The sequence below is a fragment of the Mytilus edulis genome, chromosome 1 (assembly GCF_963676685.1).
Source record: "Mytilus edulis chromosome 1, xbMytEdul2.2, whole genome shotgun sequence".
In the NCBI taxonomy this organism is placed as follows: Eukaryota; Metazoa; Mollusca; class Bivalvia; order Mytilida; family Mytilidae; genus Mytilus; species Mytilus edulis.
The window spans coordinates 35,989,657-36,006,908 of NC_092344.1; the positions used below are offsets into that span (position 1 = coordinate 35,989,657).

General features: G+C 33.0%; 1 protein-coding gene across 1 annotated transcript in view; it reads left to right on the plus strand.

Annotated features, from left to right (window-relative positions):
• Nucleotides 1-17,252, plus strand: part of LOC139511985 (NUAK family SNF1-like kinase 1) — a 49,128-nt gene that overhangs the window by 20,074 nt on the left and 11,802 nt on the right. The window contains exons 4-5 of the mRNA XM_071299245.1: nt 737-802; nt 2,352-2,471. Coding sequence (XP_071155346.1) covers nt 737-802; nt 2,352-2,471 — 186 coding nt within the window. The remainder of the gene's footprint in view (nt 1-736; nt 803-2,351; nt 2,472-17,252) is intronic.

Below are 17,252 nucleotides of genomic sequence, written 5' to 3' on the forward strand. Positions count from 1 at the left end.
AGAAAAGTTAAATAAAGAAAATATTATTTTTTTAAGGAATGTTATAAAATAATTTTGGATTAAACTCCAGCGGAGATATTAAAACTTTCCTTTTAAAAAGTTTGAATGTCAAGTTTAACATCTGTCACTGTATTAGTTTTGACACTGAAAGGATCTAGCTAATTTAAACCGTGACATTATGTAAAATACAAAATGGTATACATAGCTTTCTATAATTTAGAAAGGGTGGCCTAACATGTTATATAAATATTCTGGGAAAAGAGACCGAGCTGAAATATTAAAATTTCTTGTAAAACGTTTGAATGCCAAGTTAAACATCTGTCACTGTATTAGATTTAACACTGTTGGTGTTAGCCCAAGAAGTAATAGCTAATTTATACATTGACATTATGTAAAATGCAAAATGGAATAGATAGCTTTCAATAATTTAGAAGGGTGCTCTTATCAATGTTATAAAAATATTCTGGAAAAAATCCCAGCTTAAATATTTAAACTTTTCTTGTAAAATATCAAGTTAAATATCTGTTTCTGTATTAAATTTAACACTGAAGGTGTTAGCTCAAGAAATACAGCTAAATTATACAATGACATTATGTTAAATGCAAAATGGTTCACATAACTTCAATAATTGAGAAGGGTGGTCTTTCATGAAGCATACTTAATGCAAGATATCTAATTACATTTATTGACAATTAATTAACATTGTAAGTTTAACTGTATTCTATTTTTATTTTAGAATGGTATTGTTCATCGAGATCTCAAGTTAGAAAACATTGTTTTAGACATAGATGAAAATGTAAAGGTAAATTCTATAGATAAGATATCAATCACTCTCCTCTAAAGAGGTACATAGACTGCAAAAACAGCATTCAAAACATTTAGAAAATGCACTTCTACTCAAATCATGAAGATATTTAAAAGAAGACACATTTGTTTGAAGTATTTTCTTGCTTTTGAAACTATTAAACTTAAGCATGGTATTTTCTCTACTCAAAAGTACATATGTTATATATATTAAGCAGGAATTTGTGAAGGATCATGTCACCTACTGATATAAATTACGTCACTTTGATAAATTCTTTTTAAAAATTATCCTCATTATTTAATAGAAAATTTGACAATGCTTTTCTTATGTTTGCTAACACTTTGCCCTAGACCTACAATTATTTTGGCAAATGACACCCTTTTTTCTTTAATCATGTCATTATATATTAGAATCAATTTGGTATTTTATTTCGTAGGTAAGTATGCACACCTTGACAGCGTCCCAGTGCTGATACTTTACACTATAATCATGTCTAAAATTACAATCTATTTCTGTATGTAAAGAACTAGCTTGCAAAGCAGATTAAAATATCATTTCATTAAATGAAGATCCCTTTTGTGATCATACGACAAAAGGATCCATTTATAGGTGTAATGTTGTCAGTCGAAGATTAAGTCATTAACATCAGGGATCTCACAAAGTGAATTCCAGTATATATGGGTGATGTATTTATATGGGCTTATAACTGAAATAAGAGTAAAGATGTCATGATACGTTAGAAAGGTGTTTTGTCTAATTCGGAAAGTGATAGGGGAATGTGATGTATGTCCCACTGTTTTGGAATGCAAGGTCACACATGTCTTAAAAAATAAAAAGGTTTATCACTAGCTTATGGCATTGATGTGTCTTATTTCATAATTATAAGGTAAACAGCACGACAGTTCAAAAAGTCATCGTAATCATCTCCTGCTTATATTGCAATTTTTTTTTCGTGTAAAGGACCCCAAAAATGTGCAAAGTGTTCTTCTAAGTTTTAAGAACATAGGTTTTTTTTTCAAAAGAAAGTTGCAAGAGTGAAGATCAGTTGAGAAAGTTGGCACAGACATTTCTTTGTTCCTTCATAATAATCGCTCTGTTTTATTTGAGTTATAAATCCTTAATAAGTACAAATTATGCTATTTTACAAAAATTTAACCACACAGAGAAAAGGGTTCTAATTATACGAAGAATTTATTCCAAGAAACACAAAAAATATTTCATAGTTAAGTCAAAAAAATTATGTTTCTAATGTGAACCAATTACCTAGATTTGTATATACTGGACTTTAATCCATCAAATTGGGGAAAAAAAGTGATATAATATAGAGTAACCCAATTAGTGTGACAAATTTAGGTAATACATGTACTTGTAATATGAATTAGTTTGTAACAAGTCAAAGGGTCAAGTATCTTAATTATGAAAATGAGAATGTCAGATTATGTAAGTCATAGTAAGAGTTAGGTCATAGTAAAAAGGTCACATATAAGTTTACATGTCAATTTGTAATACACTAATTTTCAATGTTTGTATAATTTTGTATTTTCAGATAGCCGATTTTGGTTTGTCTAATTTCTACAGTAAAGACACATTATTAAAAACATTCTGTGGTAGTCCATTATATGCCTCCCCAGAAATTGTCAATGGTCAGCCTTACTATGGACCAGAGGTAAGAGTTATCTTTCTTTGTGCTGTCTTTGGTACATATCTATGAATTACTTTTTTTTGCAGGGGGGGGGGGGGGGAGGGGGGAGGGGATGAATAGAGGCGAATCCAGCCATTTTAATAAGGGGGCCATCCAATCATATGTCCCTATTCAAATGCATTGATCATCCAAAAAAAGAGGAAAGAGGGGTGGTCCATCCCCCAGGTTGCCCCCTGGATCTGCCACTGAGGATGGGGCATTGTCTAGTTCAATAAAAGCAAGAAAACCTCAACTAACTTTTCTGATGTGAGCTGACTGAGGAGAATGAAAATCTTTGTAGATTCCCACAAATAAATCTTGGGGAAAATACATAAAAGTTGATGTTTCCAAGTACATCCTACAGCAGACTTTATCTTGGCACTTCACCTTTAGTGGAAGAATAAATGTTACTTAAATGAGTTTTTACCTTTGAACACAGTTTTCTGATCAATATGATCTTGACGTCAGTCTTTGATAAAAATTGAGAATGATGTTGAGAAATACAGGAGATAACAAGCCCTATTGACTCATATTTCAAACAACATTTAGTTATATTGATACCATCAATAGCCATCAATATATATTTATAAAAACACCCAATTTAAGATTTTTTTAAGTAACGGAAGTAACACTTTTATAACAAGTTTGATAAATTGATTTTTCATTTGTTACATATGAAAAGGAATTGATTTGACTTTATCATTGATTTCTTGATAAACTATGCATTTTATTGATTTTGGACGCCCTTTTCAGCAATTTATGTCAAATTTCAATGAAAGGAAAAAGATAATATTTAATTCAAAAATGGACTCTCTCGTGTGTAGTCTTTAAACTTAGAAAAACAAATACAGTTGGCATGGCAATAGGCAGAACAGATTTTAACTAATAATTTGATATAATTTATAGTTTATTTTAAATGTTTAATGTTTACCTGTGCAACCTGCTTTAAAAACATTCAGGTAAAGCATTTGTCACCTACACCTAATCACACAGGTAAAACCCATAAAGAAGAAATTTATTGAGCAATTGACATGTTTATTTATAAATTTTTGTAGATTGTATCTCTTTCTGAAACTTTTGGATAAAATTACCTCCCCTTATTAATGTGTAAGCAAAAACACAGTATTTATTGTTTTGAGTATACAAGAACTCTCAGCTATTTTGGCAGTCGTTTAAATAATATAAGCAAAGTTTGAACTTGGTTGACTTTCAGTTTTTAAGCTTGAATCTGTAAATATGAATTATGTGTAAATTATGCATTTAAATGTTATTACCAAAGAAATTTATTGGTTTCGAGAGAAATTATGCAAGTTTTTTTTTCATTTAATATTACACATACAAATTTTAATGTTAAACAAGGACACTTTATAAATATTTTGTATGGAAATTTGAAAGAACCTCTTTCTTAACAATGTAATGATAAAAGTTTAAAATGTATTTAAGTTTTGTGACGCCACTTACAGAAAACTTACAGATATTTTTACATAAAAAATGTGCACCTGCAAAATAGTAAACGTTTGAAGGTCATAGCAAAAGTTGCACTTCCCTTTTATGTTAAGGTAGTGTTAAATTCCTTCTTGTCAAAAATTGACAGTCAAATGGATATTATTTTTTTTTTTAATTTCAATATTCAGATGTATAAATCAATCGTCAATAACATTACATTAAATGAACTTGGTTTATTCTAAATATTGAAGTATAATAGTAGTAAAATCATTGGTCAATTGTGATCCTTTAACTAATAACTAATGACCCTTTTTTGGCTGGTCAGAAGTGCAGAAGACCTTAGCTCGTCTCGGTTTTGACTCTGTGTTGTTAATGATTTGAAAGGAGCATTGGAAAATGATTAGAATGCCAGTTTTTTGCATCAATAGAATAACTTTAAGTTTATGTGTGCTGAAAAAGAAAAATTAGTCTAAATATTAAATAGTAATTATTAGCTCACCTGGCCTAAAAGGCCATGTGAGCTTTTCTCATCACTTGGCGTCCGTCGTCGTCGTCGTCGTCGACGTCGTCGTCGTCGACGTCGTCGTCGTCGTTAACAATTTTTCAAACATCTTCTCCTCTGAAACTACTGAATGGATTTGAATGAAACTTAAAATGATTGTTCCTTAGATTATCCTGCACAAAGTGTGTGCTTCGATTTTTGATCCGTCAAAAAACATGGCCGCCGTTACTTAAAATAGAACATAGGGGTCAAATGCAGTTTTTGGCTTATATCTCAAAAACGGAAGCATTTAGAGCAAATCTGACATGGGGTAAAAATGTTCATTAGATCAAGATCTATCAGCCCAGAAATTTTCAGATGAATCAAACAAACCATTGTTGGGTTGCTGCCACTTAATTGGTAATTTTAAGGAAATTTTGCAGTTTTTGGTCATTATCTTGAATATTATTATAGATGAAGATAAACTGTAAACAGCAAAAATGATCAGCAAAGTAAGATCTACAAATAGGTTAATATGACCAAAATTGTCAATTGACCCCTTAAGGGGTAAATGTCCTTTAATGACAATTTTTCCCAATTTGTTCATCATATTTGCTAACTTTAAAAAATCTTCTCCTCTGAAACTACTGAATGGATTTGGATGAAACTTAGCATGATAGTTCCTTAGATTATCCTGCACAAAGTGTGTGCTTCGATTTTTGATCCGTCAAAAAACATGGCCGCCCTTACTTTAAATAGAACATAGGGGTCAAATGCAGTTTTTGGCTTATATCTCAAAAACGAAAGCATTTAGAGCAAATCTGACTGGGGTAAAAATGTTCATTAGGTCAAGATCTATCAGCCCTGAAATTTTCAGACGAATCAAACAAACCATTGTTGGGTTGCTGCCACTTAATTGGTAATTTTAAGGAAATTTTGCAGTTTTTGGTCATTATCTTGAATATCATTATAGATAAAGATAAACTGTAAACAGCAAAAATGATCAGCAAAGTAAGATCTACAAATAGGTTAATATGACCAAAATTGTCAATTGACCCCTTAAGGGGTAAATGTCCTTTAATGACAATTTTTCACAATTTGTTCATCATATTTGCTAACTTTAAAAAATCTTCTCCTCTGAAACTACTGAATGGATTTGGATGAAACTTAGCATGATAGTTCCTTAGATTATCCTGCACAAAGTGTGTGCTTCGATTTTTGATCCGTCAAAATACATGGCCGCCCTTACTTTAAATAGAACATAGGGGTCAAATGCAGTTTTTGGCTTATATCTCAAAAACGAAAGCATTTAGAGCAAATCTGACATGGGGTAAAAATGTTCATTAGGTCAAGATCTATCAGCCCTGAAATTTTCAGACGAATCAAACAAACCATTGTTGGGTTGCTGCCACTTAATTGGTAATTTTAAGGAAATTTTGCAGTTTTTGGTCATTATCTTGAATATCATTATAGATAAAGAAAAACTGTAAACAGCAAAAATGATCAGCAAAGTAAGATCTACAAATAAGTTAATTATGACCAAAATTGTCAATTGACCCCTTAAGGGGTTATTGTCCTTTAATGACAATTTTTTCACAATTTGTTCATCATATTTGCTAACTTTAAAAAATCTTCTCCTCTAAAACTACTCAACCAAATTCAACCAAACTTCAACTGAATGATCAGTAGGGTGTATAAAATAAAGTTTGTGTTTTATTTTCTATTTTGTCTAAAAACAAGAAATTCGAAAGAATAACAATTTTATAATGTAACAATAACAATTTTATTGTTAAAATTCTTTTATTGTAACTATAATGTAATAAAAATAACGTCCTGCCGCTCTTCTTGTATGCATATTATATTAGAAGGAAACGTGTATACATGTATTTCTCTCCGGCGCTCTCGGACGCGTCCGGGTTGTTTTTAGTGTGACCGACCGGAAACAGTCTTTCCGTAACTTGATGGTAAGAAATATTACTGCATTCAGCCTTTTGAAAATATTTTCCTTAATATTAGTAAATCTTAGTGTTGTTGTTCATCCAGCATTGTTGGTATTGTTTCTCCATCGATATATAAAGACTTTTTGTTTCGATTTTCACCGCTAGTTCTCTTATATTCAGGAAAAATAATTAAAACATTGGAAGCACGCGTGTACGTTATTTTTTGTATATCTCTGTCAGATGTCATTTGGTTTGCATTTCCTGGACAAGACGTTCGCAAATATTATTTTATTAAGAACAATAATTGTTCTTGATAAAATAAGCCTACTCAAGCTCATGAAACAAGTGCTTAGACTATACAGTAATTGGACAAGATTGAGTTCCCACTCAAAAAATGTCCTATCATTTCAACCAAAATCGATGTTTTTAAAAAAAATATTGCCAAGTAACTACAAGACCGATTTTTATAAAATAAACACCAAAAGATGTAAAAATGTTTCAAGTTTTATTGTTTGTTTAGTCATAATTTTAATCACTCATTTTCATTTTCTGACGAGGAGAAAACAAATGCAAATTTTTACTATTTTATTTTGGTTAGAATGCATAGCAAACTGCCACAAGATGTACTTACAAACAAAAATATATATAAAAGAAAAAATCAGATGTAAATAGACACCAAACAACGGTTTGGAAATTGGCTTATGCAGCCCCTTAGAAAAACGGCTGTGGTACCATTGTTCCTATATATGTTCTTTGTCCCCTAAGCATAATAAACAAGATCAAATCTTCAATTTTTATGCCCCACCTACGATAGTAGAGGGGCATTATGTTTTCTGGTCTGTGCGTCCATTCCTTTGTCTGTCTGTTCGTTCGTCTGTCTGTCCCGCTTCAGGTTAAAGTTTTTGGTCAAGGTAGTTTTTGGTGAAGTTGAAGTGTCCAGATATATTTTCTTTGTCCCCTGAGCATAATAAACAAGATCAAATGTTCAATCTTTATGCCCCACCTACGATAGTAGAGGGGCATTATGTTTTCTGGTCTGTGCGTCCGTTCCTCTGTCCGTCCGTCTGTTCGTTCGTCCGTCTGTCCCGCTTTAGGTTAAAGTTTTTGTTCAAGGTAGTTTTTGATGAAGTTGAAGTCCAATCAACTTGAAACTTAGTGCACATGTTCCTTATGATATGATCTTTCTTATATTAAAGCCAAATTAAACTTTTGACCACAATTTCACGGTCCACTGAACATAGAAAATGAAAGTGCATGTTTCAGGTTAAAGTTTTTGGTCAAGGTAGTTTTTGGTTAAGTTGAAGTCCAATCAACTTGAAACTAAGTACACATGTTCCCTATAATATTATCTTTCTAATTTTAAGGCCTAATTATATTTTTTTATCCAATTCCACGGTCCATTGAACATGGAAAATGATAGTGCGAGTGGGGCATCCGTGTACTTTGGACACATTTTTGTTTTTTCACAAATACAAGCGCTATAGTGAATGATTATCCATACATAAATTGAATTGATAAGAATAAAATCACCACAATTCAAAATTTTATGCCAAAATTATATTACACAATGCACTATACATGTATGTTAGTTTTTGGATTTCTCTAGAAATAGAAATAAGAGCAATATGGAGTATATCTGTATTTTTATGCAGTTCGTGTACATTTACAAGAAATAGAAATAAGAGCAATATGCAGTATATCTGTATTTTTATGCAGTTCATGTACATTTACAATGTAGTGCATGTTTTTAAAGGCAGCTTTCCTTTAATGGTATCTAGACTCCAGCGATTTTGTTTGCTTCATGGGGGGTATAATGAGTTAAGGCAAATTATCCTACTTCTGAATGTTATATGCATTGTTTTTAATTTTAATTAATTGCAACCAAGTCTTATAAAACAAACTGTGTTATGTTTCATTTTTAAATTGTTTGATAAAGCTGCATTTTGCATTAAAAAGTTCCAAAATGTAATCAGAACACAATAACTTAGTTATTTGTAGTGCAACATTACAAAAATAGTAGTTCCGACTGGTCAAAATCAACTCGAGATTTCATGTGTATTAGAGTTGTTTTAGGTACAGCACTTGAGTGGCATCTAGAGTGGCTAAAAGACCTTGCCAATTGTTTGTATACATGATATAGTGATGTAAAGTTGTTGTATATAAGATATGATAGAAATCATACTGTTCACAGGAATTCGTCATTTCGTCCATTGCAAAATCTTGTTGGTTATTAGATAATCTATTTATTCTAGGTCTTTTAAAAGTTTTATAGACTGAATGAATACAATATTCAGTGTTGTACAAATTTAACCCAAAAGAAACATTTGCATTTGATATTTTTCCAAGCTCTTGTATATGCCTGATAACGATTACTAAGGCACATTAATGATCTTGTTGAAAGAATCAGAATGAACATCTGATTAAGTAAGAAACGACTTTGGCCAGAGTTTATTATGTGTAAATGTAAAAAGTAGATAATTCAGTGCCGTAAGTGTCTTCTATTTTTATATATATATATGAAACACTTCAAGTTCATAACATTAAAGGATAATCCTAAATATTTTATTAAACTGAAACAAGAGTGCATTTCGAAAAAAATAACGTTTGCTCAAAGAAAAAATTGTAATTTATACAAAAAATATTTACCAACATGAAATACACATGTGAGTATTATTTCAGTCTGTATTAGAAGTCTTAGGTGCATGATGATTGATTACATGTACACTGTAAGTGTCAAAGTTACAGATGCTCCTAGCTTCAACAAAAACAGAGTTCATGAAAGCAATAAATAACAAATCAGTTTCTTGTCCCCACATGCAACAGAGTTCCAACTTGAGGATGCCTATGTTCGAAAGTTCTCTTGTTCATTTGATGATTTTTACACATTCTTTTGTGATTTCGCAGTCATTCAAGATGCCTAGAAGAAAGAACTGGAAACGTTCCAAAGCCATCATGGGGGCTGCCAATCCAATGACGAAGACTGGTGACCAACACTCAGTAGATGACAGAGAGGAGGAGTCTGCCCTCATTTATAAAAACAGAAAAACAAATGCCCCTTGTGGGAATACTATTGAAAATGAGCCTGAGGAGTCTGTCCTCCCTAAAAACAGAAAAACTGAGCATGCCCCTTATGGGAAAACTGAGCAGATTGTACATTTCACCTCTTGTAGGAAAACTGAACAGATTGCAAATTATGCCCCTTGTGGGAAAACAAGAACTATTCTTTCTGATACTAAAAGTAAAAATACTAAAGAATATGCGAATGATACACCTATGAACTACTCAGTAATAAATGCTCTTCATATTTTTGATAATGTTACGTTGACTTTTGGAAGTTTTGATCAATTTGATGGTCGTTTTTCCAATTTTACTAGAGGAAATCAATGCACGTGCAATTGTTTAATTTATTTGGCCTTTGCAACTAAGAATATAGATGACCAACAGTATAACTTAGATGATATTTTGGAAATAGGAGATCAAGTTTATCTCAAAACTGTGCAGAATCTCAAACAGGAAGGTAGATTTAGAAACATGTTATTGACTTTAAACGAAATTCCAAATGTCTTTGAAATTAGAGGACAAAAAATTATAGTGGAAAGAAAAAATGTCTTGTTTGGTACTGCTGTTCAATTTGATTCAACAAATGACTTCCTTACATTACAAGAAGCCCTTGTAGAAGCATTTGAAAAGGCTAAGGCTGCTTTAGTTATGATAGGCGCTATATGTTCTGGTGTTTATTTTGACAACGATACTTATTTTTTCTTTGACTCTCATTCACATGACAAGTCTGGTTTATATGAGCCACGAGAGTCTAAAGGCATGTCAATACTCATAGGATTCAGAGACATCCAAAGTCTGGTGAATTATATGTACTCTCACTACACAAGCATGCATATTGATTTACAGTCACAGTATGAAATTCTTCCAGTGAAGTTAATTGACATGGACAACTCATTAGTACTTCAGAGGCAGATTAATAGTTATTTTAAAGATCAAAATCGTAGAAATATAATTCAAATTTCGACCAAAGCCCTGACAGACGAATGTGATAAACGTAAGGTATATATGAAAACATACATGCAAAGAAGAAGGGAAGATCCATACATACACCAAAGAGAGCTTAATGCTAAACAAAAGGCTAGAGAAGATGATGAAGTCAGACAGAAAGAACTAGATGCCAAGCGAAAAACGAGAAGGGATGATGAAGTCAGACAGAAAGAACTAGATGCCAAGCGAAACACGAGAAGGGATGATGAAGTCAGACAAAAAGAACTAGATGCCAAGCGAAAAACGAGAAAGGATGATGAAGTCAGACAGAAAGCAGTAGATGCCAAGCGAAAAACGAGAAGAGATGATGAAGTCAGACAGAAAGAACTAGATGCTAAGCGAAAAACGAGAAGGGATGATGAAGTCAGACAGAAAGAACTAGATGCCAAGCGAAAAACGAGAAGGGATGATGAAGTCAGACAGAAAGAACTAGATGCCAAGCGAAACACGAGAAGGGATGATGAAGTCAGACAAAAAGAACTGGATGCCAAGCGAAAAACGAGAAAGGATGATGAAGTCAGACAGAAAGCAGTAGATGCCAAGCGAAAAACGAGAAGAGATGATGAAGTCAGACAGAAAGAACTAGATGCTAAGCGAAAAACGAGAAGGGATGATGAAGTCAGACAGAAAGAACTAGATGCCAAGCGAAAAACGAGAAGGGATGATGAAGTCAGACAGAAAGAACTAGATGCCAAGCGAAAAACGAGAAGGGATGATGAAGTCAGACAGAAAGAACTAGATGCCAAGCGAAAAATGAGAAGGGATGATGAAGTCAGACAGAAAGAATTAGATGCCAAGCGAAAAGCTAGAAAGGATGACCAAGTGAATGAAAAAGAAAGATTATGTAAACAAGCTTCTAGAAATAGAGATCGATCCAAGATTAGAAACTATGATAGATCAGTTAAGAGTCAAAAGAGGAAGGCAGAAGAATTTGCCTGTCATGAATCAAAATTAAAGAAACAAAAACAGCAAGGCTCTTCTCTTGAACAATGCATTGATATATTTTCTAAAAACATTATTGAAGGTCCGACTTACCTGTGCACATCATGTACTCAGACATGGTTTAGTAATTCAGTTGTTAATGCTTGTAGAATAAAGCAGACAGTTAAGGGTGATTTGAAGCAATGTTTTACTGATAGAAAATCTGTCAACAATATTGAATGGATTTGCAATACATGTTTACAATCTATAAGACAAAATAAAATACCAAGGCTTTCGGTTGCAAATAAAATGGGATTTCCAGTAAAACCAATAGAATTGAATCTGTATCCATTAGAAGAAAGGTTATTGTCATTAAGAATACCATTTATGCAAATTCGGTTGTTACCACGAGGAGGTCAATTTTCAGTCAAAGGAAATGTAGTAAATGTACCTGTCGATGTACAACCTACAATTAATTCCCTTCCTCATACTCTGGAGAAATCAGGTACAATACCAATAAAACTGAAAAAAAAACTGTCATATAACAAATGTGATTTCAGTGAGAATGTTAGGCCATTTGCTGTACTTTGTGCATTGCATTATCTTATGCAGAATAGTGACTTGTACAAAACCTCTGGTGTACAAATCGATCAAAACTGGATAAGAGAAATCACTGCTGTACAAAACAATGATGAAAGTGAAGTAGCTAATAATACCAGCAATGAAGATGAAGAAACAAGCACAGGTGATAAATTTGATGAAATCAATGAGGAGGAACTCCATGCAGGAAATACTGACACGCTTTTAGACGAAGTGTTCGATGAGACCAGTAACACAGGCAGTTCTCAGTATGTTTTTGCTCCTGGTGAAGGGCAGAGACCATTGAGTTTGTACAATGACACAGATGCTGAGTATTTAGCATTCCCAAGTATATTTTGTGGACAACGCAGACCAGATAGCAAAGAAAGATTAGTTTCTGTGCATTATTCAGATATTGTAAAGTGGGAACTGAGATCTGTAGACAGAAGAGTTGCACAGTCAGTACCAAATTTGTTTTTCAAATTAAAGAAAATACAAATGAAACATATAAATGATAGAGTAAATCTTGCCTTACGTAGATGCAAATCAGAAGGGAAAAAATGGACAGTAAGAGACTTTTTGAACCCTTCAACTGTGAATGATATAGTAAAGTTAGATGAAGGATATTACATTTTCAGATCACTTAGAAACTCTCCTGTTTACCTTGAGAAGAGAAAGAAAGATGTATTTGCAATGATCAGACAGTTAGGTTTACCGACATGGTTTGGTTCCTTTTCTTCAGCAGATACAAATTGGAAGGATTTACTTAGAATTCTTGGAAAGTTGAATGATGGTAAATATTATTCTGATGATGAATTGGATCAAATGGACTGGAATACAAAGTCCAGACTAGTACAGAAAGATCCTGTCACATGCTCTAGGTTTTTTGATTATCGTGTCCAACAATTCATCAAGACAGTTTTACAGAGTGATCATGACCCTATTGGGAAAGTGATTGATTATTTCTATCGTGTTGAATTTCAACAAAGAGGGTCACCCCACATTCACATGTTGATATGGATTGAAAATGCTCCAATTTATGAACAGGATTCAAATGAAGACCTCGTTCAGTTTATTGACAAATATGTAAGTTGTTCATTATCATCTGCTCCATCTGATTTGGTTAGTTTACAAGTTCACAAACATTCAAAGACTTGCAGAACTAAAGGCCGGCCAATATGTCGCTTTGGGTTTCCTTTGCCACCTTTGGATGAGACAGTAATTTTAGAACCATTAGATGAAGATATTGATAAATACAAGGCAATTTATAAAGAAGTCCAAACCAAGGTCGATTCACTTTATACAATGGATAATGTTGAAGATATTACTTTTGATGAGCTTCTTAACAATGTATTACAGTTAAGTCGAGAGGATTATATTAAAGCAATCAGAAGCAATCTATCTAGTGCAAAAGTGTTCCTTAAAAGAAAGCCAAGTGAAGTTCGTGTAAATCCATACATGAAAGCATTATTACCGGCATGGAAAGCAAATCATGATTTGCAGTTTGTCCTAGATCCATATGCATGTGCTGTATACATTGTTTCATATATAAGCAAGTCTCAAAAGGGAATGAGTGGATTGCTAGACCAAGCTGCAAAGGAAGCTAGAGAAGGAAATTTGGACCTCAAGCGACAAGTTAGGCACATTGGAAATTATTTTACAAATTCAGTCGAAACCTGTGCTCAAGAAGCTGTGTATTTATTGCTACAAATGCCTCTGACAAAAGCTACCAGACATGTAGTATTCATAAACACTTCTCCACCTGACAAGAGAACTTTCTTGCTAAAACAAACATCAGAGCTTGAAAAATTATCCCCTGATTCTACTGATGTAGAGTCAAACAATGACATCAAACGTTATTCAAAAAGACCAGCACTTCTACAAAACTGGTGTCTTGCAGACTACATATCTCAACTTGAAGTGAAATTTCCTGCTTCAGATGACGAACAAAACAAAAGTGAGTCAGAGAATGAGTCTGAAACTGAAGATGAGCTAGAAATGTCAAATGAGAATCATAGAAAAATAAAAATTACTCTTAAAAATGGCATAATCATTCGACAAAGAAAATCACAAAAAGTGATTAGGTATGTCCGATACAATAGAAAAACAGATTCTGAAAATTTTTACAGGGAACGATTGCTACTGTTCTATCCTTGGAGAAATGAACAATCTGATCTAAAGGGAACAAACGAAACATATGAAAGTATGTACAATTCTGTTCGAAGAATAGTAGAGAGTAAAGCCAAACAGTATGAACATAATGTTGAAAAACTTGACAAAGCCATTGAGGAAGCAGAGAATGATTGCCATCAATATGATGAAATAGCTCCTGGAACTCAGCAAGTAGAGCTTGAAGATGTTGAAGAAGGGTCAACAGAGGCAGATCAGTATGTACATTTCAACCCAGATAGACCAACAGAACATAGACATTATGATATTTCAGAAGAAGTTGGTGTAGCAGCTAGAACAATAGATGTAAAAAGTCATGCCAATCGCATTGAAGATGATGACTATTACAAGCTCATACGGTCTTTAAATAATAAACAAAGAGAATTTTTCCTTCATGTACTCACATGGATTAAAAGAAAATGTGACCCATTGTATCTGTTCTTGACAGGTGGTGCAGGTGTAGGAAAATCTGTAGTAGTCAAAGCTCTATTTCAAGCACTGCATAGACATTTGTGTTCCACCGAAGGTGAAGATCCTGATGATATAAGAATTCTGTTATGTGCTCCAACGGGAAAAGCAGCCTATAATATTAATGGTTTGACCATACATAATGCTTTTCAAATACAGCCCAATAAAGGATTAAATCAATCTCTGTCATGTGATGTTCTAAATACTCTAAGAATGAAATATAGAAATTTATCAGTTGTAATGATTGACGAAATCTCAATGGTTGGAAACAAAATGTTCTCCCTTTTGGATGCTAGATTAAAGAAAATCAAAGGCAGCAACCAGATATTTGGAGGTGTAAGTGTGATTGCAATTGGAGACTTCTTTCAACTGAAGCCAGTATTTGATGGTTGGATTTTTCAAGATCTTAACAAAGGCATATCTGCTCTTTCTCCTAATTTGTGGAAGGAGTTATTTAAGGTTCATGAACTTACACAGATAATGAGACAAAAAGATGATATAGAGTTTGCAGAGTTGTTGAATAGGTTGAGACTTAATAATCTCAATGACAATGATTTTGCTATTCTTGATACAAGGACTGTCCGGATTGAAGATCAATCATACAATAAAAACAGTACACACTTATTTGTACAAAATGATCTTGTTGATAAATTTAACAACAAGTTTATAACAAATTTGACATCTGAGAAAGTAAGTGTAAAAGCTGTAGACACCGTAGTTGGAGACTTTTCCCCTCCTATTAAAGCAAAATTGATCAGTTCTTTACCTGGAAAGCAGTCTGACACAGCCAATTTAGCCAAAGAAGTGGAGCTAGCTATTGGAATGAAATATGATCTAACAGCTAACATTGAAGTAACAGATGGTCTCACCAATGGTTCATCTTGTCAGGTGAAATTATTTGAGTACAAGACGAAATCGCAAAGACCAAGTATAGTATGGGTCAAATTTAATGATGAGAAAATTGGAACAAATACAAGAAAAAAGTATAACCACTTGTACAGTCAAAATATTGACAAAAGATGGACACCAGTTTTTGATATTAAGAGATCATTTAGTTATAGATACAAAAATTTTGAACGAATCCAGATGCCTCTTCGACCTGCTGCTGGAAAAACAATCCACAAGTCACAAGGTGATACTTTAAAAGAAGTAGTTGTGAGTCTTGATTCTAAATGCAAAGGGAAGATTCCTCATATTCATTATGTTGCTTTAAGCAGAGTAACAACTTTATCAGGATTGCAAATACTTAACTTGAATCGAAAAAATATTGCTGTGTCTGACTGTGTCAAGGATGAAGTTGAGAGATTGAAATCTGAGGCGGTCCTTTCATTGTGTTTCAAACCACTGTATTCTTTGCCAAGTGAAAATTTCAAGGTGGTTTTTAACAATTCGAGATCTATGCATTTGCATCACGAAGACATTAGAGCAGATCCCAGCATTATGGATGCTGATGTCATTGGTATCGCAGAATCAAGGTTAATCCCTTCAGATTGCAACGAAAATTACTTATTTCCTGGATTTCAAACACCTATTCGAGTTGATCAAAATCAAAAACATCCAAATACTAGACCTCCACATGGACTTGTTGTATTCTTGAAAAATGGCTGTTTACTTCAAAGACAATTGCCTTATTCAACACCTACATTAGAATTTCTACTAGTGGAAATAATTGTGCCTAACAAAGGACTCTTCCAAGTAGTGTTTGTCTACAGAGCATCAGAATGTTCCCTTAAAGATTTGAAGACAGCTTTCCTCTATGATCTTGCTCCTACTTTGGATTTACAACATTCAAATTTAATTATAATGGGAGATTTTAACTTTGATTTGCTATCTGGACATGATAATTTCCTGAACTTTATGTTGGACACATTTATGTGCTCCCAAATTCTTACTAAGCCTACCAGATTATACACAACATTATTAGATCATATTTTCCTAAATATTGATAAAATTTTTCATTATGAGACAGATATTCTTGATGCCTATTGGTCCGACCATCAGATTATTTATGTTACAGTTCAGTTACATTAAACATATTAAAGTAAGAAGTGTAAAACCCACCACATTTTTTTGGACATTTAAGTTTGTTCAATAGAACAACCTTAAATGTCCAAAGAGGGGTTATTTTTGCTCATGGGTTCCCCTCACCATCTTATAAAGGTTGGGGTCACAGACAAATTTTGTTCATGTGAATTTCACACAAATTCATGTGAAATTCACATGAAATGATTGTGAAATTCACGTGAAAAAATTCATGTGAATTTCACATCAAAACAAATTCATGTAAATGATATTCATGTGAAACTCAAATGAAATGAGTTCACACGAATTTCATGTATAAGCTCAATTCATCACATGAATTTCACGTGAAAATTAAATTCACATAAAATTCACGTGAACAAAATTTGCCTGTGTAATTGTGGAAGGAACTGACAATACAGTTAAAAGAGTATGAATGGTAAGGGGCATAATTGGCCTCTGAAAACCAAGATTATTATATTTTGTTAAACATGTTTATATCAAATATTATATATCACACAAAGAAATAATCCACATTTCAAAATTTTGCTACATCTGGAGCCAAAAGGACCATTACCATTAATACTGCTTTCAAACATACTTAAGTTTTATAAAAAAATGTGACAAAAAATCTAAATAATTTATTGTGAAGGCTGGAAAAATTGGGTACATGTATAAAGGGGATGAGAATCTAGG